The sequence below is a fragment of the Peromyscus leucopus genome, chromosome 8b (assembly GCF_004664715.2).
Source record: "Peromyscus leucopus breed LL Stock chromosome 8b, UCI_PerLeu_2.1, whole genome shotgun sequence".
In the NCBI taxonomy this organism is placed as follows: Eukaryota; Metazoa; Chordata; class Mammalia; order Rodentia; family Cricetidae; genus Peromyscus; species Peromyscus leucopus.
Window position 1 is genome coordinate 61,474,396 of NC_051086.1, and position 26,175 is coordinate 61,500,570.

General features: G+C 46.8%; 1 protein-coding gene across 4 annotated transcripts in view; it reads left to right on the forward strand.

Annotated features, from left to right (window-relative positions):
• Nucleotides 1-23,354, forward strand: part of Fam222b (family with sequence similarity 222 member B) — a 65,375-nt gene extending 42,021 nt beyond the window's left edge. For 3 of the 4 annotated variants that reach the window (XM_028866861.2, XM_028866862.2, XM_037201332.1), the window contains exons 2-3: nucleotides 10,125-10,246; nucleotides 20,336-23,354. In XM_028866861.2, the coding sequence (XP_028722694.1) occupies nucleotides 10,165-10,246; nucleotides 20,336-21,945 (1,692 nt within the window). In that variant the 5' untranslated portion in view covers nucleotides 10,125-10,164 and the 3' untranslated portion in view covers nucleotides 21,946-23,354. The remainder of the gene's footprint in view (nucleotides 1-10,124; nucleotides 10,247-20,335) is intronic. The other variant, XM_028866864.2, reaches the window with a different exon arrangement.
• The last annotated feature ends 2,821 nt before the right edge of the window (nucleotides 23,355-26,175 follow it).

Here is a 26,175-nt window from a genome sequence, read left to right on the forward strand (position 1 = left end):
GCAGTAGGCACTCTTGACTGAGCCATCTCTCCAGCCCCCTCACATCCTTTTTTATTAGAGCACGGCGGTGGCACAGAGTGCGAACAGGGCAGAGCTTTAGCGCATGGAGATAAGACCACGGTGCTTTACCTAGGTTGTTCAGAGAGACTTGAACAGTTCTTAGCAAACTTGAGCTTTAATGGGGTTAGCTGTTGTAAATTCATCTTGGGCTTTTTGCCAATGGCAGCTTCCCTCCGATTAGGGCGGTAGTTCAATTATGTCCAATTAACTTTTATTGCAGATAGCAGTGATAATTACTTGGAGTCAGTTTGGGCTGCAGTTATCCCAAGGCTGAAGTATGAACTTGATGGATTTTAATGACCAGCATGACACAGTTCATTCCCTACCTGCACTACAGTTATTTCTTTGTCCAGACCTCTTTTATGCAAGAGGTCAGAATGTTATAGAAATCTGTCTCACAATGAAAACATACTGTCCTCCTTTTGAAGAGCTATGTAGGATCATATTTTAAAAGAATCTATTAGGAACAGCCTTAATGTTTTTTATATTCTGAGATCATACCCTTGAGTTCACTTATGCTTATCAGAGGAGACTAGACCAAGATAGAACTAAACGTCATTCTCAGCAGTATGTGCTAATTGTAAGATTATAGTAATTTGCAGGAACAGGCTGGTCTCTGGTTGTATTTTAAGTTCTGTCCTAAGTACAAAGGAAAACTTTTGGATTATTTTTAAAATCAGTAGGATGCTAGGGATATGCTTCCTCAGCTCTCTAGGCATATTTATTGACAGAGTCTCACGTAACCCAGGCTGGCCTCCCACTTGGAATGGGAGAATGACCTTGTACTTCCCGACCCTCTGTCTTCCCTTCTCAAGTGCTGCTGTTAGAGTCGTGAAACGCCGCACTGAGTTTTCCGTGCTGGGCCTCAAGCATGCTAGGCAAGCACCTGACCAAGTGAGCTGCATCCTCAACTCCTCATCTTATAATGTTCCCATTTCAAAAATTTCTATTCATCCATTCAGCATGTATGTGTGCGTGAGCACTCTGGTCTCGTGAGCGTGTAGACACATGGGCCCTGTGTGAAAGTCAAGGGACAGCTCAGCTCTCCTACCAAATGGGCTCCAGGCATCGAGCCCAGGCTGCCACATTTCGTAGCTTACCTTTACCCTCCCAGCCATCTTGCCTATCCCAAAGGATAGAAAATAACCATTACTTGAGTTGAAAATAACCATTACTTGAGTTGAAAATAACCATTACTCGGTGCAAAAAGGCATAGAAAGGAAGCAAGCCAGGTATGGTGATGTATGTCTGCAGTCCTCATCCTTAATGGTGGAGGCAGGGCTCCTTCCTGGGCTACTTGAGACCCTGTCACAGACAAAAATGAGAATCCTTACTAACAGACCACTTTCTAAGTCTTTGCTGTGATTTCTAACTCCACCTTTTTTATACTTAAACATTGCTACTTTGTATTCTTCCTTCCCCTACCCTTCCGACTTTTCCAGACAGGGTTTCTCTGTGTAGCCCTGTCCTGGAACTCACTTTGTAGCCCAGGCTGGCCTCAAACCCAGAGATCCACCTGCCTCTGCCTCCTGAGTGCTGGGATTGAAGGTGTATACCACCAATGACACACACACACACACACACACACACACACACACACACACACACACACACACACACACACACCCTCCACCCACCCACCCACCCAAGACAGAGTTTCTGTGTAAACCAGGCTGGCCTCAAACTCACAGAGATCTACCTGCCTCCTAGATGCTAGGTTAAAAGGAGTGTTTCCCCATGTCCAGTTATTTGTCAGTTTTTGAATTAAAAAAAAAAAGATCCTATTCTACTTAATTTACTTCTTTCCTTTCTTTATTTTGGGAGGAGGAAGGGATAGAATCTCTCTCCATAGCCCAGGCTGGCTTTAAATTAGATTCCTACCATAGTCTTCTGAATGTTAGAATTCCAGGCGTGCGTCACCATACCTGATTCACGGTTACTCTTTCCCTCTGCCTTAGTTAGGGTTTCTATTGCTGTGATAAAACACCCTGACCAAAACCAGCTTGGGGAGGAAAGGGCTTATTTCATTTTACAATTCTCAGCTTACACTCCATCAATGAGGAAAGTCAGGGCTGGAGACTTGGAGAGGCCATGGAGGAGTGCTCCTTACTGGCTTGCTTGCCATGGCTTGCTCAGCCTGCTTTCTTTCTTTCTTTCTCTTTCTCTCTCTCTCTCTCTCTCTCTCTCTTTCTTTCTTTCTTTCTTTTTTCTTTCTTCGAGACAGGGTTTCTCTGTGTAGCTTTGCGCATTTCCTGGAACTCACTTGGTAGCCCAGGCTAGCCTCGAACTCACAGAGATCCGCCTGCCCCTGCCTCACGAGTGCTGGCATTAAAGGCGTGCGCCACCACAGACCAGCAGCCTGCCTTCTTGTACAATCAGGACTACCTGCCCAGGAGTGGCACTGCCTACAATGGGCAGAACCCTTATACATTCATCATTAATCAAGAAAATGCCCCATAGACTTACCTATCTGGTAAAGATAATTTTCTCTGTTAAGATTCCCTCTTCCCAGGTATGTCTAGGTTTCTGTCAAGTTGACAGAAACCAGTCATCAAATTCTCCTTCCCTCTGCCTCCTTCACACTCTCCTGTCTATTTGACGGGGTTTCACGTAGTACAGGTTGACCTCTAACTGAACATGGAGCTGGAGCTGGCCTTGAACTCTTAATCCTCCTGCTTCTGCTTCCCAAGCCCTGGGTCTACAGGAATGTGTTATTACCCAAAGTTTATGGTTGTTGTTTTTTAATTACTAAATGGTTGTACCATTTCTTTATATATTTAGTAGTTGCTTGCATTTTTCTGCCAGTGTCTTTGGTAGGAGTCATGTTCTTACCCTCTGGCATGCACTCTGTGTTCCCATAGGGCCTTTCTTTTTGAGCCTATTCATAAATCTTCAGCATCTATTCAGTTTCATTTAAGTAATTCTCTACAGTTTTGATGAACAACCTTTATATGTACAGTGAGAATCAGTGTTACTTACTAAAAAGCAGAAATAAAAGTTTACAAATGCCTCTGGAAATGTTTATACCCAGCGGTATGCTTTGATGAAGCACTTTTCTTTTTTCTTTCTTCTTTTTTTGTTTGTTTTTCCAGACAGAGTTTCTCTGTGTAGCCCTGGCTGTGCTGAACTCACTCTGTAGATGAGGCTGGCCTCCAGCTCAGAAACCCCCTGCCTCTGCCTCCCAAGTGCTGGTATTAAAGGTGTGTGCCACTGCACCGCTTTGATGGAAGACTTAAAGCACAGATAAGGAAGATGCCTGTGCACTCGAACGTCATCAATTGTGATGATGCAGTGGGCTCAGAAATATGGCTGGAAGTGGCATCTGAACTTGTTTCCAAGTAACACCTTGTGATTTGTGTACTTAGAACAGAACAAGCTTTCTGAGCGACCTTAACTTTCTGTCACCCTTCACCCTTGAAAGTTGCATTCTAGACTGGATTAGAAGCCATCCTTCCTGGCGAAGTGACTCTTTGGCAAGGGACTCTGGCCTTTTGTACTTTGTGCCATTGTGAGGAGGAAGAAAGGTTATAAATGTGCAGCTTCTATAGCTGGCTTCCCAACACTGCTTTGCCAGAGTCTGCCATTGCTAAGGTTGTAAAAGCACTTTTAAATTCATGTTATGACTACAGTCTGTAAAATTACATAGACGGCAGCTGTACTGAGGAACTTTTTTCCCTCTGAAAGATGGCGTCTTGATATAGAAACCAAGCTAGCCTTGAACTGGCAACACTTCTCCTGCCTTGACTTTCTAGTGCTGGAATTATAGGCATGCGCCACACCGGGCTTCCATGAAAGCTGTCTATGGGGACGGAAGAGATGGCAATGGATAGAGCATCTCTTGTTCTTCCAGGGATCACTTACTAGCACACATGTCAGGTAGTTTATAACTACCTCTGGTTCCAGGTCAGAGAGATCTAATGCTTCTGCCTTCAGGAACACCTATACACACTCACTCACTCTCTCTCTCTCTCTCTCTCTCTCTCTCTCTCTCTCTCTCTCTCTCACACACACACACACACACACACACACACACACACACACACACACAAATCTTAAAAACAACCTGTCTGGCTCACCAGTGGTGGCGTATGCTCTTATTCCGAGCACTTGGGAGGCAGAGGCAGATGGATCTCTGAGTTTGAGGACAGCCTGGTCTACAGAGGGAGTTCCAAGACAGCCAGGGCTACGCAGGGAAACCTGTCTTAACCAAAAAACAAAACAACCTGTCTGCCTGCCATCAGACTTGCTTTGCCTTCAGTCGGGGCCTATTTAAAGACTCTAGGAGGCACGTGCCTTTAGTGTGCATGGTGGCAGAAGCAGGCCAATCTCTGTGAGTTTAAGGCCTCCTGGCCAGCGGATGCTATATAGTAAGACTCTGTCTCCAAAACAAAACAGACTAAGTATTCTAACACTTCAAAGTCTTCCTATCTTTATAACTTCTACAGACCACCTGGAGTTTCAGTAGTCTAGTGACGTAAGTGAGAGGCCCTCCTGGCAGACACCAGGCCCTGTAGCTGAGAGCTCCAGCATTACAAAGCTGAAGAGCTAGGCAAGCTGTCCAGCCTCAGTTTCCCCTGGAGATGATTGCTCTGTCATCTGGCAGCTTTTCGTGGCATCATGTGGGACTAGGAGCCTTGAAAATCAAGTGCTACATAACCTTGAGTTCTATTTCATCTGAATAATTTGACACCTTCTGGAGGAAATTATGGAAGATGATAAGAATCCAGCTTATGTCTTACTTTAAGGAAGAAGTTTCTCCTAATGCCTACTTTTTACTTTCTCTGGGAGAGAGCCAACAGATTTTATTAGCTTGTTTCGAGACAGGGTTTCTCTGTGTAGCGTTTGGAGCCTATCCTGGAACTCCACTCTGTAGACCAGGCTAGCCTCGAACTCACAGAGATCCGCCTGCCTCTGCCTCCCGATTGCTAGGATTGCCACCAGATTATTAATTCAGACATAAATAAACTTTTTTGTTTTTTTGTTTTGTTTTTTGTTTTTCGAGACAGGGTTTCTCTGTGTAGCTTTGCGCCTTTCCTGGAACTCACTTGGTAGCCCAGGCTGGCCTCGAACTCACAGAGATCCGCCTGCCTCTGCCTCCCGAGTGCTGGGATTAAAGGCGTGCGTCACCACCACCCGGCTTTTTTTTTTTTTTGGTTTTTCAAGACAGAGTTTCTTTGTGTAGCTTTGGAGCCTATCCTGGATCTCACTTTGTAGACCAAGCTGGACTCAAACTTAAAAGATTCACCTGGCTCTGCCTCCCAAGTGCTGGGATTAAAGGCGTGTGCCACCACCGCCTGACTTTTTTATTTCTTTTTTTGTTTGTTTGTTTTTGTTTTTTAAGAGAGCCCTTGCTGTCCTGGAACTCACTATGTAGACTAGGCTGGCCTCTAACTCAAAGATCCACCTGTCTCTGCCTCTCCATCTGCAATCTTAAGTAGTTTTCAGGGCCAGACAATACCAGAATTGCCTATAGATACTGCCTTATAGAATTCACAAAATTGTATACATCTCTTTATTTTCAGAACCTGGCATTTTATAGATATATAGAGAAATATAAGGTAGCAGCCTTTTAAATCCCATAAACAAAACATTGAGTGATTATTTACTCATAGGAATACAGTTCTGATCGCAGTTTTTCTTATTTAATGGTAGGAGGGGGTGATTGTGACACTTTGACTTGGAGTTCTGTGTGTCTTGGTTGACTAATGGGATATTGATAACTTTGAAGACATCAGAAAGGTGCAGTGTTCCTCACTTGCGGCTTGGCCCTCTGTTCTGTTCTCAGAATGAAAAGATTCTTCCCCAAATAGTCATCTCCACAAGTCTCCTGACAGAACACATTTATAATGACCTAACCCGCAGGTGACCAGAATCTGCAGCAGGGTTACCCAGCCAGTATTAATATTGATCAACCAAACCACAGTCAGCTAAATAACACATGAGCATAAGGGTAAATGCTTATTGGAGCTGGTCTGTTAGCACTGTGCTGACCATAGCCGACTCACATAAATGAACCTAAAAAGCCAAGATTTCTTTAATATTACAGGGTTTTTTTCTTTTGTATGTATGTTAGTATAGGACATACATTGTAAAGGCTGGTGGTGTACCTCAGTACTTGGTCATTTTCCCAGATTGCATGAGGTCCTGGGTTTGAACTCTAGCACCCCCCCCACACACACACACACATACACCCTATAGCTTTCAGAACTCAAGCTTGTTCTGTGACATAATAAACATATGTAAAGCCTAGGCTAGCTGCCTCCAACCAATGTAGGTTGAGTTTTTACATTTTTAGGGGTACTCATTTTTACCCAACAGAGATTAAAATATAGGTAGTCCAGGCTACCCTGTAACTTGACAGCCTCCTGCGTCTACCCCTGTGGTGCTGGGTTATAGGCATGTGCCACCATGCCCAACTGTATAGCTGGCCTTTGTTTTATTTTGAGGTATATTTTCCCTCTACCTGCATTGTTTTGTGTTGTTTTTGAGGTCAGGTCACATTCTGTAGTTGAGGCTGGTCTGGAAGTCATGCTTCTCCTGTGTCAGCCTGTTTAGTGCAGGGCTTACTGTGTGTGTGCTGCCATCTGTGGGGAGGGGTTATCATAGGTGGATGGTGGGTGTTGTTAGATAATGATTTGTCTTTCATTTGATGAATGTGGTTCATCTTCTCTCTGGATTTATGTATGTTGAATCATCTTTCCGCCCTTGATATAAATCCCACTTGGTTGTGGCAGATGATTTTGTGGGGAACTTTTCTGTATGTGTTCACCAGGGATATTTATCTGAAGGGTTTTTTTTTTGTTTGTTTGTTTTGTTTTGTTTTGTTCTTTTTTAACCATTCATTTGTGGGTATGGGTGTGGGTGCTTACATGCACAGAGCGTCAGTTCTCTCCTTCCATCTTGTGGGATCAAGAGATTGAACTCAGGTGATCAGGCATGGCAGGAAGTGTGCCTTTACCTGCTGAGCCTTCCATCTCCCTGTCCCTACCTGAGGTTTTTCTCCAGTGTCTGTGGCGCTCTGGTGTCAGGACAGTGCTAGCTCATGCAGTGAGTTGGAAACGTTCCCTCTTCAGTTTTCAAAGGGATTGGTAAGATTGGCCCCAGTTGTTCATGAAGCGTTCAGTAGCATTCTTCTGGTCTTTTGTTCTCATTGTCTTGCTCTGGGCACAAACTCAAATATTTATGAGCAAAATCCCACCCAGTCTGACAGCTCTGCTCTTGATTATGAATGTGATTAGATTCAAAGGTCACTCCACTCCTTATGTGGTTGCAGTGACCATTCCAGACAGGGCTTGCAGAATTCCAGCCTGCTATGTGATGGAAAGAGAATGGACATAAGCAAAGTCCGGGTAAGCCGCTTACAACTGTAGCTTCCTCAGGTTTTTAGGGACACTCATTTTATCCGTGGAGATTAAAACAGAGAAGCAAACGATGCTTTTCAGTATAGCAGACACCCAGCAGAACACTGTGGCCCTGTGCCTTCTGTCGTATCCCATGCACACCAGTGATGACAGAGATGATGCACACGAACTGATACAGCCAGAGTTCAGTAGTTAGAAGTGGAGGAGAGAACCGCACCCCAGAGTGGTTCTCTCATTTCCACAGTGCACTTTGTGGCATTTGTGTACCCTCACATCACACACACACCCCAATAATGATGAAAACCTTTTAAAATAGATAAAATTAGTATCCAGGCTTTCCCTTTTGGATATGGACATTTTAATAGCCTCTAACTCATCACAGTGAAGGTGTATGCACACGCACGCACGCACGCAAACATACACATATACACACAGAATTTGGGTTTCAAATAAGTTCCAGGGCTAGAGACTTAGCTCAGTTAGCTTTTTTAGATCGATTTATTTTTATTTTATGTATATGGGTCTTCTTGCCTTCATGTATGTCTGTGGATCACACCCTTGCAGTGCTGTGGAGGCCAGAAAAGGGCATCAGATCCCCTGGAGTTGGCGTTACAGACGTGTGAGCTGCCATGTGAGGAATGGGACCCAAGCCTAGGTCCTCTGGAAGAGCAGCCAGTGTTCTCAGCAGCGGAGCCAGCTCTCCAGCTCTCCAGCTCTTTTTAAAAATGCATGCTTAGCATGCTATTAAACTATGAGAGTGATCCCCAGCACTACCAGCATCACCCCCAAAATGTCCTAAGGCCTGAGGTTAAACAAAGTATTGCTGTCATTCAGAAATATCAGCCAGTAATATTTACTGGGCATTTTTTGTGTGTTTAATTTTGTCCCTCACTCTGTAATTTGGAAGGATAATTAAGACCTATGTTCTTAGGAAGCCCACCTCAGATTAAAAGATTAAAATGTTGAGCTGGAGAGATGGCTCCATGCTTAAGAACATTCATTGCTCTTGCAGAAGACCCAAATTCAGTTCCTAGCATCCATATGGGAGCTCACAACGGCCTGTAACTGCAGTTCCAGGGGATCTGACACCCTTGTCTGTCCTCCTCAGGCTCCTGTGTGTATGTGGTGCACATGAACTTAGACGCAGGCACACACATATAAACAAACTAAAACAAAGCTGATTACGATGTCCAGAAAGAGAAGAAATGAACTTTCTTGGTACCTGAATGATAAATAATCCAGTTAGTAATGGTAGGTAAAAGTTAATCAGTGGTCCAGGACAAAGTGTTGTTCTTGTCAGAGATCCCAGTGATGGCGTTTGGAGTTGAACAGAGGGTGATAGGAAAGATAGGCTGACTGAGGACCTGTTGTGACAGGTTCTGAGAGTGTCCCTGGGGAGTGGATTTCCAGGGCAAGGGTGGTCATTGCCTGTTACCCCGCTGGGAACCGAGACAGGAGACCCTTAAATTCCAGACTGGCCTGGGCCAGCCTATCCTCCACCTGCAACCCTACTGGAGACGCGCGCGCGCACACACACACACACACACACACACACACACTAGAAGGGGACTTCCAAACTTCTCAAACTCCATGTGTTTAACACCAGCAGGCACATAATTTGTAGCAGTCTACAATTTCAACAAAGTCAGAAGTATGAACATTGTTTTTAAAAAATGCAGCTTTTTGGATTTTTTTTTTTTTTAGACTGAGTCTCTCTCTTTAGCCCTGGAGGTCCTGGAACTGGCTCTGTAGACCAGGCTGGCCTGGAACTCACAGATATCTGCCTGCTAGTACTGGGATTAAATGTGTGTGCCACCACCACCTGGCTGAAAATAACAGCTCTGAAGGGAATAAGGAATAATTTGTTCTGAGTTCAGTATGGGTGAACATGAACAGGGGTTCAGATTGCCCTGAATGTTACGTTCCAAGTAGAAATGGTCTCGTACATTTTATAGTCACATAACAAAAGATGGTCGTAAGTCAGTGCATTGATGGACAACATCGTTGGGGAAAGCAGACGAACAAGTTAACAAAGCTTTGTGGTTAGCAGGACTGAAGATATACCACCATTATTGTGGCCCTAGATCTGTAGCATTCCGACTCCACAACAAGGGGTCAGTCAGTGAGAAAACACCTGTAATCACAGCCCTGGGAGTTTGAGTCAGGAGGACAAGGAATTCCAAGGCAACTTTGGCTCCATTAAAAGCCCATCTCAAGCCAGGCAGTGGTGGCGCATGCCTTTAATCCCAGCACTCGGGAGGCAGAGGCAGGTGGATCTCTGTGAGTTCGAGGACAGCCAGGGCTACACAGAGAAACCCTGTCTCGAAAAACAAAAAATCAGGTGCGTGATGTCTTTGCAAATCTGACGCAGTACTTCTCGAAGTGCCTTACTGCCCCCACCCCAGTTAGGACTGCAGGAGGCTAAGGTCACCCTGCAAGGCCAGTGCTCTCAGTGTAGAAAGTGTGTTTGTGTGAGTGGCTCTTTCCTAGTTTCAGTCAGTCCTTCCGCCCGCACATGTACTGACTGCAGTGAATTGCTGCTGCAGACAGAGATTTGGGTAAGTTTTTAACCAGCCCCGCTGTTAATTCAGTTGCTTCTCTGTCCCCACGTGGCACTCTGCTGCCCGTATCGGATGTCCCTTGTACCTTCCTTAAAGGAGTCGCTCCGCGTCCCATGACCTTATTCTTTGTTGTTCGTTACAGTGTGAGCCACTGCCTCGTGTTGGGTTGATGCTGGTCTGCCATGCTAGCCTGTCTCCCAGGGCCAGGTGACCTGTCCTTTCAGCTTCTCTCTCACACGCAGATGAACACTGGACTTCAGAAATGTAAGTAATCTGGATGCCCTGTGTTTTGTCCCGGCATCGTGTCTGTGGGGCACTGACCATGAATTTGGTACTTCCCAGGTATCCCTGAGCTGACATTTCAGGACAGCAGCCACAAAGGACTTGTCTGTCAGCAGCGCGAGATACTTTGGTGATCAGAGAAGTCCTCTCAGGTCCCACAGTTCCCAGTGTGTGTGAACTTCACTTGTTAGTAGTAGCTTTCTGCTGCACAGCAAAGCCACAAGGAACATCAGGGGATGTGTATCATAGGACCCTTCAAAGAAGTGTTCCCTTTGAACCCCGTGAGGTGCTGAATGAAAACTCAGTGCCAGGGTTGGAGAGATGGTTCAGTGGTTGAGAACACTGACTGTTCTTCCAGAGGACCCAGGTTCAATTCTCAGCACCCACATGGCAGCTCACAGCTGTCTGTAACTCCAGTTCTTGGGGATCTGACACCTTCACACAGACATACAGGTAGGCAAAAGACTAATGCACATTAGCAAAGAAAGACAAAGAAAACTGATTGTCCAGCTCACTTTTGTATCTCTGAAGTGACTGGGCACGCTGTTGGTGATTCCTTGCTCTCTGAGTGTGGTCTGCCAGGGAGACAGACAGTTCTCCTTGGTTCTGCTCTCTGCCCTCTGAGCCAGCATGGCTTTAGCTCACAGAAATGAAGAAGCTTTTCCCCCAGGAGTCAGGAGCTGACTTCCTCAGTTTCTCTGGGTGTGTTTGTCTACCGGTGTACTTCCCACCTGATTGAACCTCTAAGGACTGTTAGATTCCTGTCTTAATTCCATTAAATTGGAGCGTTGTGATTCACTTTTCTCAGATCTCTATCTCTGTCTCTGCACTACATGATATGCAAGGGAAATATTCCTTATTTCTGACCCACTATTACATGGATAGTGTCTAAGTATAAAAACAGCCCTAAGTTTGGAATAAACCTTTTTAAATCAAAAGGGGGCAGCTGGTGAGGCAGTGGGGCTTTCTTCAGTGCTGTGCACTTTCCCTGAGTTCCTCATGGCAGCCATTAGCAAACTTCCTCCGTAAGTGCCAGGAAGCCAATATTTGGAGCTTTGTGGGCCGTAGCCTCTGTCTCATCTACTGAGCTCTTCTGTTGTAGATCAAAAGCAGCCGTAGACACCCTGGAAACTGACTCGTGTAGCTTCATTTCAGTCAAATTGCCTCCAAAAGCACACTGCAGCTACACTTGGCAGATCAATTATAGTTTGCTGTAAGAGCATCAGCAGTTAAAAATAGTCTAGTCTTAATGGTATAAAGCCAGCTATGTGGAAGGCTGAGGCAGGAAGATCACAAGTTCAAGGCCATCCTAGGCAGTTTAGCTCTTGGACCCTTGTATAAAAAAAATAAAAATAAAAATAGAGCTGAGCATGGTGGCACACAAGTTTAATCCCAGCATTTAGGAGGCAGAAGCAGGTGAATATCTGAATTCAAGGCCAGCTGGTGAGGACTATCCTGTCTCAGAAAAGTGAACAAAAAAGTAAAATTAAATTGGAGCCGATGGTGTAACTCAGTTTGGTGGCCCTGGATTTGATTCCAGCACTGAATAAAATAGGATGTTGGCACAGGCCTTTAATTCTCAGCAACCAGGAGGCAGAGGCAGTCAGAGGGAGTTCCAGAACAGCCAGGGCTACACAGAAACCCTGTCTTCACAAACACAAGAACATCAGCAACAACAGACAACTGCTTGACTTCACTTCCTCGGAAGAGCAGAGCACTCACCCTCACTAGTTCTGAATTCGTCTGATGAAAGAACAGAGAAGACGGGACACCCGCCTTTCCCTGGCTCTGACTCTGTAGGCAGGGCCGTCCCTGGCATGCTCAGGAAGTACTCAACCACACAGCTGTACCTCCAGCCCTGGCCTTTGTCATCCTGATGACTGGGTGACACACACATCTGTGTGCTGTGATGATCTGTGTGCTGTGATCATCCCAACGCGCACACTCAGTTGTGTTCTCGTCCCGGCTTCTGAGAACACAGTAAGAGGAAATACACTTGGAGAGTCCTGTAGATGACGGGGCTCAGTGATAACGAGGGAAGAATTGCCAAGCACGGGGGTGCCACCTGCAATCCCAGTGCCTGACGAGCTGGGGCTGGAGAATTTGCTAGTTCAAAACTCAAACAAGCCGGGCGGTGGTGGCGCACGCCTTTAATCCCAGCACTTGGGAGGCAGAGACTGGAGGATCTCTGTGAGTTCGAAGCCAGCCTGGGCTACCAAGTGAGTTCCAGGAAAGGCGCAAATCTACATAGAGAAACCCTGTCTTGAAAAACCAAAAAAAAACAAACCCAGGACATCTTAGCTTTGAGTGGGGCTGTGGCTGCTGGAGGAGATGCTTGAGTTAGGTGGGTGTCCTCTTGGACATTTCTAGATTGTATGTGCCATGGTATCCCTTGCTTTGAGTCCTCAGCTGTTTAGGAACTCTGCTTGTAAATTTGGTTTTGCTCCTGACCCATCTTTTCCCAGAAATTGTGGTTTTTGGAATTTTTTTCTTCCTTAACCCCAAGCTCCCTTTCCTAGCTCAGCACCAGGGATGTAGTAGTAGCTCATCAAAATAGTCACCGTGCAGTGGCTGAAGTGGTCAGAGGTCTTCACGTTGTCTTTGTTGTTGTTGGATCGTTTTTCTGTGTTTTATGGAGGTTTTCGTTTGTTTTGAGACAGGTGTCTTGTTTGTTTGATTCATTTGTTTTTTGAGACAGGGTTTTTATTTGTAGCCCTGGCTGTCCTAGATCTTGCTTTGTAGACCAGGTTGGCCTCGAATTTAAAAGATCCACCTGCCTCTGCCTCCTAAGTGCTGGGATTAAAGGCGTGCACCACCATGCCCAGCTTTGAGTCAGTCTTAAGTATCCCAAGCTGTCCTTGAACATTGTAGCCAAAGATGACCTTGTATTGATGTAACCAACCTTCTTATTAAATAAGGAACACAGAAACAATGCGAAAGAGAAAGCCGAGAGGTCAGAGCTCAGAGCCAAAATCTCACCCTTCCGCCTGCGGTGTCCCAGCCTCCCGAATGAGAGCCCTATTTCCTGTCCTGTTCGTCTATTTAAAGAGACAGAACAAGCCACAGCTATCTCACCTCACTAGTTCCTCAGCTGGTCCTGTTTCCTCAGACTGGAAGCTTCTGTGTCCTCATCCCAATAGCTCTCAGCTGAACTGTGTTGCTCCAAAGCCTGAAAGCTTAACCAGCCAAATGCTTCTAGTTTCTGGGTCTCACGCCCTATATATCTTTTTGCTTTATATCACCACTCCCTGGGATTAAAGGCTGGCTTTCTGGGATTAAAGGAGTGTGTCACCACCATGCTTGGCTATTTCCAATGTGGCCTTGAACTCACAGAGATCCAGAGGGATTTCTATCTCTGGAATGCTAGGATTAAAGGCGTGTGCCACCACCGCCACACTCTTGCTATGGCTCTAATAGCTCTGACCCCCGGGCAACTTTATTTATTAACATACAATCAAAATCACATTTCAGTATAATTAAATTACCACCACATTTCCCCTTTTCTATTTTAATAAAAAGAAAAAAAAGCAAAAGGTTATGACTAACAAAAGAAAAACTATATACAAAAGTACAATAACTATATACAATATATACAAATAATAAATACCTAAACAGGTATTGGACAAATTAGAGAAAATAATTCCATTATCTATCCTATTTTGGTAAATCCAAGATGTATCTAATGCACTTTCTATCCTAATTAATTTTCAACTATAAGTAACTAATCTTCAACCATAACTAACTAATCTTCAACTCCCTCAGAGACCCAAGAAGGGAATAATATTAGCTAACAAAAATAAAAAACAGGAAGTGCATGCAAGCAACTTCCAAAAAATTTGTGAGTTGACAGAAACAGCCAGCTGCCTGGGCAGTCACCTGAGGTTTCTCCGCAGTGTTGGGGCATCATCTTCAGCCTATAGGCTTAGTGTATCTGACAGACTCATTTGTGAAGTAGGATGTACACAAGGTCAACAGTTCAATCTCACATTGGGTGAGAGCAGTCCATGTACCAGAAACACCTGAATTCCACTAGTGTCCTGTCATGATTCAGGATTTTAAATTCTGGAAATTGTTGACAGTTTTTAAATTCAGCTGTCCATTCTTCTTGGCTATGTATATATGGCTTCTTCTCAGCATCCCCTTCTTCTCCACATCCCTCTATTAAATTCCAGTCTACTTTTGAGAGGCATGAGCTTTCAGCTGCTGTTCCATTGTACAACAGAATCCATCGGCCCTCTGCCTGTTAAGCTGCCTTCGAAGAAAAGGGCACCATACCTTTTCCGGATGCGAAGGCCACTTCAGGGATGGGGCCATATTGTCCTGGCCTCAGAAGATGCCTTTTGATAAAGCCATAACCACACTTGTTTTGGCAAGAATCAGTATTCCATTGTTTCGTGTTCTGTCTGTCCATTTTGTCCTGTTGATTCGAGGATACTTTGTTGTCCAGTGGCTAACTTTTGCCACAAGGAAAGTTGACTCCATATGCAGTTTCTTCAATGCCCATATTTTCTCTGAAGTAGATTAGTACTGCCAGGAGCTGACATGTCTCAAAAAAGAAAAATTTTCTAAGTTATTAAAACATTTTAAATGCCATATTCTGTAGATCTCTGAAGGGTTTGAAGATGACCTGTCTAAAACATCTCTGCTCAATTTCTTCTACCTCCCTAAGTGTTGGGATTACAGGTGTCTATTACCATACCTGGCTAACATATGAGCTTTTTAAAAATTTGATGGGTATGGGTATTTGTCCCGTAGGTCTATGTACCACTTGCATTCCTGACGCCCACAGGCCAGAAGGGGGCGTCAGTTCCCCTGGAACTAGAGTAACAATGGTTGTAAGCTGCCATGTTGGTGCTGGGAATCCAACCTGGATCCTCTGGAAGAGCAGCTGGTGCCCTTAAGTACTGAGGCATCTTTCCAGCCCCTAACATACCATTTTTTTAGTTGACAAGTTTTTATCTCCTGCATGCAGAGCCTTGGGAGAGCCTGGAACAAATACTGAAATAAAAAAACTTTATTTCTTTAGATATCAGCATGCCCCCTAGTGGAAAAGTATGGCAATTGTGAATTGACTCAAAGACTGGATAAATTCAGTAATTGCCTACTGTGTGTAAGATTTTTCTCTTTATATATATATATATAATAGTACCTAACACATGCGTAACGTGCATGTGTGTTGTGAGCAGCTATACCGGTGCTAAGAATCAGACCCAATCCTGTGGAAGAGCAGCCAGTGCTTTCAACCACTAAGTCATTTACCCAGCCCCTACACACATATTTTTAAATTTTTATTTTACTACTTGTGTTTTTTATGAAGCGGGTATGTGCACAGGTACATACATGTTTCTGTGGTACACTTGTGAAGTTCAAGGATAACTTTTGGGAGTTAATACTTTCCTTCCACACTGAGTTCCTAGAATCTAAATTAGGTTGTCAGCCTTGCACACACAGTAAGAGCTTTGCCTTCTGGGCCTCACTGTCCCTATTCACTAATTCTTCAGGGGAGACTTTTCCTGCTCTTTTTTTTTTTTTCTTTTTCTTTTTCTTTTTCTTTTTCTTTTTCTTTAGTTTTCAGAGACAGGGCATTCCTCTAACCCAGGCTGACTTGGAATTCACTGTAGCCATCCTACCTCAGCTGCTAGAGGGCAGAGTACAGTGTGAGTCATCGAATCCTGCTCCTTGCTTTCTTTTATACATGGAGCTTGCGTGTGTCTCGTGACTATCCAGTTGCTGGGTCAGAACTCACTCCCATCACACTCCCAAGCCTTCTACCTGTGGATTCCAAGTTTCTGCCACACCTCAAAACAAAAGGATAACCAAGGAGATCTCCGGAGGAAACTGGATTTACGAACACCACACCCCAACACACACACACACACACACACACACACACACACACACAGAGTCCCTTAGACTAGACAACCATGCTTTCTGTCACATTCAGCGCAGCTTGAAGTCAGGGGTCCTGCATTGCTGCTTCCTAGATCAGGTTCTTTGTTCTGACTGGGCAGGCTCTGCCAAACCTGCTTTTCTTGAATAACTGTAAACAGCTGTGATTCATGTTCACACCACATTTTTCCTGTTTGAGTCTCTTAATATTAGTAATTTTATAACATTAAAGCAGGTTTCATTTCTATTGACAAGTGAGGAATCACACTGAGTCTTCAGTTGTTAAATGGTGGAGCCATAGTTCGACGTTAGATTAAACTGTTCTTGTAGCCACAGACTCGCAGTTCTCCAGCTGCCCTGTATCCATATTATAGCCATACCAGCTGTTTAAGTAAGAGTTCTCTTTTTAGACAAACTGAAGATCTGTTGTCTGTGGTTAGAGGGGTTTGTTATGGAAGTAAGGTGCCAGTGAGCCTGGATGTATGGGAGGGGCACCATAAAAATACAGTCATGGGCTGGAGAGAGGGCTTAGCGGTTAAGAGCACTGGCTGCTCTTCCAGAGGACCCAGGTTCAATCCCTGCCCCCACACCTCATCTCAAAACTGTGTGTAACTCTGGAACTCCGGTTCCAGGGGATCTGGCATCCTCACACAGACATACATGCAGGAGAAACACCAGTGCACATAAAATAAAAATAAAATGTTTAAAAAAAAATAAATTCATTGGGCTGGAGAGATGGCTCAGTGGTTAAGAGCACCGACTGCTCTTCCAAAGGTCCTGAGTTTAATTCCCAGCAACCATATGGTGGCTTACAACCACTTGTAATGAGATCTGGTGCCCTCTTCTGGCTTCCAAGGACACATGCAGACAGAATACTGTATACATAATAAATAAATAAATCTTTAAAAATAAATAAATAAATTCACAAAAAGCCAAGCATGATGGCACTTAAATCCCAATCCTTAGGGTGCTGAAACAGGAAGGTCATGAATTCAAGTCCATGCAGAACTACATAGTGAGATCCTGTCTCCAAAGACCAAATAGGAAGCTGGCCGTGGTGGCAAGCCTCTGAAATCTAAGTACTTGGGAGGCCATGGCAAGAGAATCAGAAGTTTCAGGAACAACCTGGTTGACCTTGTGGAACCTTGGTTCAAAACTTCAAAAATAAGTCTGGTCATGGTGGTATAGGAAGTAGAGGCAGAAGGGTCAGGGTCAGCATGAGACCAGAAAAGAGGGAAAGAGGAGACGGAAAAGGAGAAGAAAAGGTGTTGAGCTTTTTTTTTTTTTTTTTTTTGTAAGGGCCAAGCTTAATGCTTCATTCTAGTATGGGGGTGGTGGTGAGTGGTGGTTTATTCCGGAGTAAGAGGACACTCTGCTCAGTGTGCTAATCACTCAGATCTTCCTCAGCAGAAGCTCTCAGGCTGCAGCCTCCCTCTCTGTGTTCATTTTTCTTCTAATTCAACTGTCTTTCCACCGTCAGCATCAATAGAAACATACTTCAGCCTGTCTTCTTGTCGGGCTAGGAAAAGCTCACTTTGAACAGAGAACTTCCTCAACAAGCCACTTCCCACACCAGGCCTTTACTTGGATTTCAAGTAGAGATGGCCACTCGGCATGGAGATGAGGTTAGGTAGAGAAGAACTAAGAGGTAGATCTACATTTTCCATCTAGACGAAATAAAACCCAGCACTTTGGACGCCTGTTGCTCCGCGGAGTCCTAGTTGGTTGTTTGGTTAGGTAATACTGCCCTAAGCACTCCCCAGACGTGCTCTGTCTTCTAGGTAAGGCGCTGTGCTAGGAGTTGGCGGCAAAGCCCTCCTGTCCGTAGCAGCCTGATGAGTACTCGGGCCTGCCAGGATTGGTTGGTTGGTTGGTTGGTTTTTAACTCGAGATCTCACCCTGCAGCCCAGGCTAGCCTGGAACTCAAGGTCATACTTCTGCCTCCCAACTGGTAATTACAGGTATGAACCACCACAACCCAGCTAGCCTAAACCTGAGATTCTTTCTTCTTTTTCTTTTCTTTTTTCTTTTTTTTTTTTTTGGGGGGTGGGGCGGGGTGGGGTGAGGTGGGATTGGAGTGGGTTTCAAGATAGGGTGTCTCTGTATCCTTGGTTATACTGGAACTCATTCCCTCTGGACCAGACTGGATCGGACTCAGAGATCCATCTGCCTCTGCCTCCTGAGTGCTTGGATTAAAGGTGTGCCACCACACCTGGCAGAGTTCTTCAGCCTTTAAATCTTGTAGTAAATTACACTCTCTAAATGATGTGATTTACCATCGTAAATATAGATTTGGGTGACTTGCCTTTGAAAAGCCCATTATGCTCAGCTACTTCTTATCTTTCCTGAATGCCTTCCCCCTCCCCAACCCTTACGCTTAAAATCTATATTGTAATCTTTTAATAAACCTGCTAACTCTGTTCAATATTCGCTTGTCCTGAAATTCTCTCTGGTGAAGCCCAGGATCCTTAAGGAGAAAGGGAATTCTTCAGGCCACTGCCAGGGATGCTGTAGAGCTGACCCTCTGTCCCTGCTGCTGCTGCTAACATCAGCAATAGCCAAATGTATGGTTCGGGCGGCTTTTGAAGTGGTGTTTGTTCAAGGGGTTTCTGAGCTTTTTTTTCCTAAATGAGTTCATAGGGCTGTTGGTGTTGAGGTTCATTGGGCAGTATTAGAGGCTGATAAAATGAAGACGTAGTTGAGACTAGCTATATCTCAAGCTCTGGGGTGCTGATGTGAACATGGAACCACACGCTCATTTCTCCTCGTCTTGAACTTTTTCTTTCCCTGCTTCAGGAAACAGCAGTTTCTACCCAGTTCTTCTAATATGCTCCCCTAAATCTGCTTCTGCTCCAGTTGATGCCCAGTGACATGACTCTGAATGGAGTCTCCTTTGGGCCAAGGCCAACCAAAGCTACCAGCTGGGCACTCAATAGATTAGCTCTTGGTCTTTCCTGGCTACTTTCTGCCAAGAGAGGAAGCAGGGAGGGAGTCGGCCAGCTGAGCCCAGGCTCTGTGCCAAGCCATTTCCCTTCTGCTTTGGGCAGTGTGTACAGTTACTCATTCAGCAAGTATTAGTTATGTACTTTCTGTGTATGCTCAGAGTAGACCCCCTTTCTGAGAAGAAAACAGCAGAGATCCTTGTAGGAGGGAGCCTGGCATACTTTTAAGAGCTCTTGTGGGAAATTTTTCTTTTTGAATTGGAAACCCAGCATCCGCTGGGGTCCCTTGATGGGAGGCCCCCGGAGATGAGAACAAGGAGACTGTTAAACATTGATGAGGCACACTGCGTGGGTATTCCTGCAGTCTCCAAAGGAAGGCAAGTTTCACCTCTTTCTTGTCGGAGAGTGACAGACTGGATCCCATACAGACTGTTTTGGCACTGAGGACGTGGAGATGGTCTGAATCTTTTCTCCTCAGCCCTCCCTGCTGCTCGGTCATTTATAAGCCTCCTCCTGCCACACAGCAATAAATAAAACCTTTGGATCTTCAACCAGTCAGACACCAAGTAAACTGTAAACAATAGTGAACTTGTGAGTGGGAGACCTTGGCAGCTTCCTCCTCTTTTCCTGAAAAAGTGTCTTGTTCTCTGTGCCAGATGGGCCTGTCCACCCCTGGGCATGGCGCCCCAGCTGCTTCGATGGCCACAAGACCAAAGTGGGGGGGGGACTAAGTATGTCCCCCTTTACCAGTGTCATGACTGCCTGAGGAGGGCGCTGACAGGCAGTTCTGCTTAAAGCTTTTAACCCTGTGTGTGCCATCGCAGCGGGTAGGAACTTGGAGCCCCACCTACTGAAGAACTCTTGGTGATGGCTGTGAGAACTGGCTGGGCTCTGGATTGCCAAGCTGGAGTCTTAGAAAGTTGCTTTTTCCTTTAAAGACCTATAAAAGAGGCTCCCAGCACACCTGTCTCCCGTAGTAGTAGTAGTAGTGAGGGTCATTGAGATAGCCTGTCCCTTAGTGCCTGGCCTGGCCTACTGTATTTACCTAGTGAGTTTCAGCTGTGCTTGTGACTGTGGGAACTGTGGCTGGATCTAGAGTGAAGGCTACAGATGACAACCTCCTCCTCCTCCTCCCACTGCTTCGACGGGATTCTAGAAAGGCTGGTTGGCTTGGCACTGATGAGCTCCCTCCTCTCTGCTCTCCTTCCCTCTCTCTCCCTCTCTCTCCCTCTCTCTCTAGGGGACACTCCACAGAAAATGAGAGCTGCTCACTATCCTACCCCAGCCGAATTGGACGCGTATGCTAAGAAGGTCGCAAACAACCCACTGACTATAAAAATCTTCCCCAACAGTGTGAAGGTTCCCCAGCGGAAACACGTTCGTCGTACTGTGAACGGCCTCGACACATCAGCCCAGCGCTACAGCCCCTACCCGACTCAGGCCGCCACCAAGGCAGGTCTGCTTGCCATTGTCAAAGTGCCAGCCAAAAGCATACTCAAGGACTTTGACGGCACCCGAGCCCGGCTACTCCCCGAGGCCATCATGAACCCCCCAGTGGCACCCTATGCTACTGTGGCACCCAGCACTTTAGCCCACCCCCAGGCCCAGGCTCTGGCCCGCCAGCAGGCCCTGCAGCACGCACAGACCCTGGCCCACGCCCCTCCCCAGACACTGCAACACCCTCAGGGTATACCACCACCACCACAGGCACTGTCTCACCCTCAGAGCCTCCAGCAGCCTCAGGGCCTGGGCCACCCGCAGCCGATGGCCCAAACCCAGGGCTTGGTCCACCCGCAGGCCCTGACTCACCAGGGTCTCCAGCACCCCCCTAATCCATTGCTGCATGGAGGCCGGAAGATGCCAGACTCAGATGCGCCCCCGAATGTGACCGTGTCTACCTCAACTATCCCCCTTTCGATGGCGGCCACCCTGCAACACAGCCAGCCCCCGGACCTGAGCAGCATCGTGCATCAGATCAACCAGTTTTGCCAGACGAGGGCAGGCATCAGCACTACCTCAGTGTGTGAGGGCCAGATCGCCAATCCCAGCCCCATTAGTCGCAGTCTGCTCATCAATGCAAGCACCCGGGTGTCGACCCACAGCGTCCCCACACCAATGCCTTCATGTGTGGTCAATCCCATGGAGCACACCCACGCGGCCACAGCCGCACTGCCTGCCGCAGGCCCTGTCAACCTGCCCACAGGCATCTCTCGAGCCCCCACTGGCTACCCTAGCGACCTCAAGCCAGTTACCTGGAACCAGCACCAGCTGGCCCACCTACAACAGATGTGCAGTGAAGCTGGTGGGACACCAGCCCCTGGCCTGACGGGCAAACATACAGCAGGACGTGAGTTGGCGGGGCCTGGTTTTGTGGGCAAGGCCCCTGCCTACCCACAGGAACTCTGCCTTGCACAGTCCTTCCATCTGAAGCCTTCCCTGGAGAAGCCGACCCCATCCCCACCTGTCAATGGCCTACCAGCCCCGCTGGCCTATCCCAACGGTCACTACTTCCAGCCCCTGTGGAACAACATCCTACCAACTCCCAACAGCGACAGCTCGGGGTCTCAGGACCTCGCCATGCCGTTCCATGGTGGGCAGCCCACAGGTGCACCCCTCGACTGTGCGGCAGCTCCTGGGGCCCACTACCGAGCGGGAGCTGGGGGTGGGCCAGTGGCGAGCCAGAACAGCCTGATGCAAACGGTGGATTACCTGAGTGGGGATTTCCAGCAGGCCTGCTTCCGAGACCAGAGCCTGGCCATGTTGAGTAAGGCCCACCGAGCCCCTGGCACCCGAGCCCCTGATCCCACAGATAGTCGAAGTCTTCATATTCAGCACCCAGGGTATAGATAGGGAGCCGTGACGTCCTCCTCAGGCAACACGTCATACATGGCCCTTCTAGGTTTAGTCTGACTTTTAAGTAACTGGATAGTTTCAAAGTTTCACTGCTCCAGTGTGATCATCCTTAAATACCTAAGGAAGGGAACTTGGCGGGGTCTATTTGGGGGCAGAAGAAATTCCTTTATCCTCCCCTCAAACAACTCTTGGCTTTCTGTTAGACACAAACCTGTCCTCTCAGCCGCCTGCCTATCAGTCCGTCTCCACCTTGACCATTTGTTACTCTTGCCGTCTTGCTGAGGCTGAGGATGGCTGAGAGCAGTGGCCTGGAGCCTTAAGTTCGACTTCTCTGTCTGGGACTAAGAAGCCAGACTTTCTAAGTGCTCTGGAAGCTAATTCTTTATTCCCCCAAAGATGTCAAATCAGAATAAACAGAGTTTCCATCTTTCTCAGCTGCTCCCATTCCTCAAGGCTTGGTTCTGCATTGACGTTGCTCCCAAGCCGCTGCGCTTCTCCTTGACAAAGTTCTGAGACTCCGAGAGGAAACCTTTGTGTTGCATCTTGGTTCTTGACCCCCCTTCCAGAGAAATGCAGTGGCCGTCTGGCATTCCCAAGACCTCCTGTCACTGTTGCCTCTCTCCAAACGACTGTCCTCATCCCTGCCTCCCCTCCCCCTTAAGAAAAAAAGAAAAAAAAAAAAAAGAAAAAACTACCTTACTTGAAGAATTAGTTATAGGTAAAGGATGATCACATTAGAGTTTGGAATTAAAAACACCAAAAAAGTTTAAAAAAAAAAGTTAAACTGCATTTGGTTCTCTACACTGGCTAGGAGTTATTGGTCCACACTGTAAGTTTTAAGTGTCATGTTTCTGTCTGAATGTGTGGGTTTGAGGAGCGTTTTGTGTGAGCGGCCCCACAGGTACATTCACCCTCACATTTTGCAGCCCTTCAGTTTAATGAAGAACAAAAGGAAAAACACAACGCCTTAAGCTCTTTGAATTCTTCCTCTACCAAATGAGCATGGTTCTGACTGCTGCGGAGGGGCGAACATTGGAAACAGCCCCTCTTGCCCCTTGCCCGTTCTTAGAGCATCTCCCACCTTCCAGGACCAGTGTGTCTCATTCCCAAGTGACAATTAGTTGTCTAGACACTCAACGCATCTCTGTAACTCTAGATTGTTTTGTTGTAAGCTTTTGCACCTGTCTTCTGTCGCACAGCAGGGCTTTAAGAAGAATAATAATAAGCCCTTGCCTTCCCTCTTGTCTTTGGGGAATGTGAGCTGATAACTGAAGGTTTTGGGTTTATTCTCACTGTTTCTTAGCCAGACATTCTGTAGTGAACTGAAGCGATGTGACTGAAGACCAGTTTTTAAATTATGTGTTGGCAAGTTGCCTTATATTTAAAAGGAAGAAAAAAAAAAAAAAGGAAAAAAATGCCTGAGTGTGTTATGCCAAATGATAGCAACATGAAGTCCTAACTTATTGTTTTCCTGCCGTCTGTGAACACTGGTATTACTGCCCTGTATCCAAGCCCTCAGCCTCTGGTGCAGCCTCCTTCAAGGTGTTGGCCAGCTCCTCACCCAAAGCCCCTCCATTAGCCGATTTTCTGAGTCGTATTTAATGAGCTCCACTATCTCCTGTGACCTCTTGCCTGACCTCCGATCTGATATTCTTGTTGTTACGCCCTTCCCCAATCCTCCCGAGAGTGGGCTGCCACTGCGGGAAACTGGACCAGACACTAACTTGGGGGCTTTCACACCTCACTCCCACCTCTAGTCTGCATGGAAGACGTACTGTGATCCCCTTACCTACAAATGACTGCCTTCAACTTGGGTGTAAGACGTTTCCTAGTTCAACCCGACTGTCCCCCGCCCCACCCAACCAGCAATAAGGGTCCAAGCCAGGGCCTCATCTTCACACTCCCATGCCACCCCAAGGGATGCCAGGAGCCCCCATTCCACTCACTCGTCCTTGTTCTCCACCTGACCTCACCTGTGGGCATGGTGGGGTTTTTTTGTTTTGTTTTTTAATTATAAACCAGTAAAACAAAAAACCTCCTCTTGACCTTGTCCTATTCATGTAATGTGGTGAATGCCTGAGGTGGTTTGTCTTGAGGACAGTCTGTAATGTTTCCCTGAGTAAAAGAGGAATAGCGTGTCCTATTCGTCCCTCAGAAACCCTCCCCAGCTCACCCCAGACTCAATCCCAGGCTACAGGCTGTAGGCTGTGCACACAGGCCGCTCAGTCGGGCCCCAGGTGGGGTCCAGCCAGAGAGCGCTGCCATCCTTTCAGTCCAAGGACCTTCAGTCCTAAGAAGTTTTTCGGGCATCTGTTGGCCATAAAGCCTCCAGCAAACTACACACCTTCCTCCACTTTATTTCTTGTGACGGAGGTGAGAGTTCTGGAATCCAAAACAAGGAAGCCGCCTCACCCTCGTGATTTACACTGCTCCCAAGTGGCGTGTTAGAGTCCTTTGATGGGAATGGGGGTGGGGAGGTTTCAGTTACCTGCTTGGTTTTTACTGTTGGGGCTTTGCCCAGTTTGGTTGTAGGGGGAGGAGATAGGAAAGCTGGTCAGCAGGTGGGGAAACACTGGACTCCAGAGTGCCCTTCAGATGACATGCCCTTCCTGTTAACGCGCTCTGCCTCCCTCCTGTGTGTCTGGGCAGCTACTCTGCAAAGCATGCCAGTCTGCCCACTGCCTAAGAGCTAACGCGTTAGGCTGGCGCCCAGGGAGTCCACCACTTCACGCTCTGCGGTAGACCCTCGCCCGAATTCCGCAAGGCTAGGACCACAGTTGGGACGCAGGACAGGCCCGCCAGGCGGTGCGTCAATTGCACTGTTCCAGCTTCCAGTCACGCAGCTGTCTGTCAGCAAAGGAAGGCCCGCTTCAATCCAAGCTGTCCAGCTTCTGGAATGCTAAACAGTAGTTTGACCCACGTGTCTGCTAAAGGCCAAGGTTTTCTCTCGTCTCCAGGTGACTGTCTAGCAAGCTGGTTGTATGATCAGGGACCATTTTGGCTTTCTCAGCTAAGGTCCCATGGCCCCTAGATGAGTAAATAGAGTGAAAATCGGAGGCTAGCGGAGCAGCCAGCTCTGTCCTCTCTCTTAGCTTCCCTCTGTGGAACAGCCCCTTACATTTCCCTACCAGTCTCGGTGCTAGTAAGGCACTTAATGTGAGTTGGCTCCTGTCAAGATCACATTCCAAGACCAGCAGCAGAGCAAAAGTCATCTTACCATTAAGGGTTTTAGCCCCACAGAGCCAAGTAACTTGCCAAAAGCAAGCCCAAATTTATTGCCCAAATTGAGCTGTATGTCTACAGAATCCTAGTCGTGAATTCAAGGGGGGACATGTAGCTGGGCAGTTTGTGGCATGCACCAGGGGAAAACAAAACACACAATTCCAGGCCCTGCCCCAAACTAGCTGAAGGAGTCAGTTCGCTTCCGTTTAGTTTACTGAAGTGTGTATAGTCAGAGACAACCATTCAGAACTGTGCAGAAGGCAAATGAGATCACGGTGAGAAAATCCAAGTGCTTTGCACACCTGAGTACAGACTGACATTAAGTCCTTACTATGCCAGGCACACTCGGCCTCGTGAACTCTTCACGGAGGCCATTTACTCTAATGGTAGAAGCACAAGAAAGGCCCCAGGAAGCCGGCCAGGGGTGATGCGTGCTCTTAATCCCAGCATTCAGAAGGCAGAGGGTCTCTTGAGTTCCAGGCCAGCCTGATCTACAGTGACTTCCAGACACCTGGGACCACACAGGAGAAAGGTGGGCGGCGGCGGTGGTGCACACCTTTAATCCCAGTGCCTGGGAGGCAGAGCCAGGCGCATCTCTGTGAGTTCCGGGCCAGCCTGGTCTACAGAGCGAGATCTAGGACAGGCACCAAACTACACAGAGAAACCCTATCTCGAAAAACCGACCTCCCCCCAATGACTGTCTTGGTGGAAGTACTTATACAAGCACAAGGACTTGAGTTTGGATTCCCTCACCTGTGTACAACAAAAAACAAAAACTACACAACAACTCACACCTATAACACCCTAGTGCAGGGTCAGTCAAGGCAAGATCTTCGGAGCACATTGGCTGACTAGGCCGACTAGTGTGGAATCAGTGAGCTCCAGGAGTTTTGATCCTGACTCAAAATGGTCGAGAGTAACTGAGGAGGACACCGGACATGGACCTTTGTCCCGCACATGTATACACACATGGTAATTATTGATAAACACCTGCCTAGGCAGAGA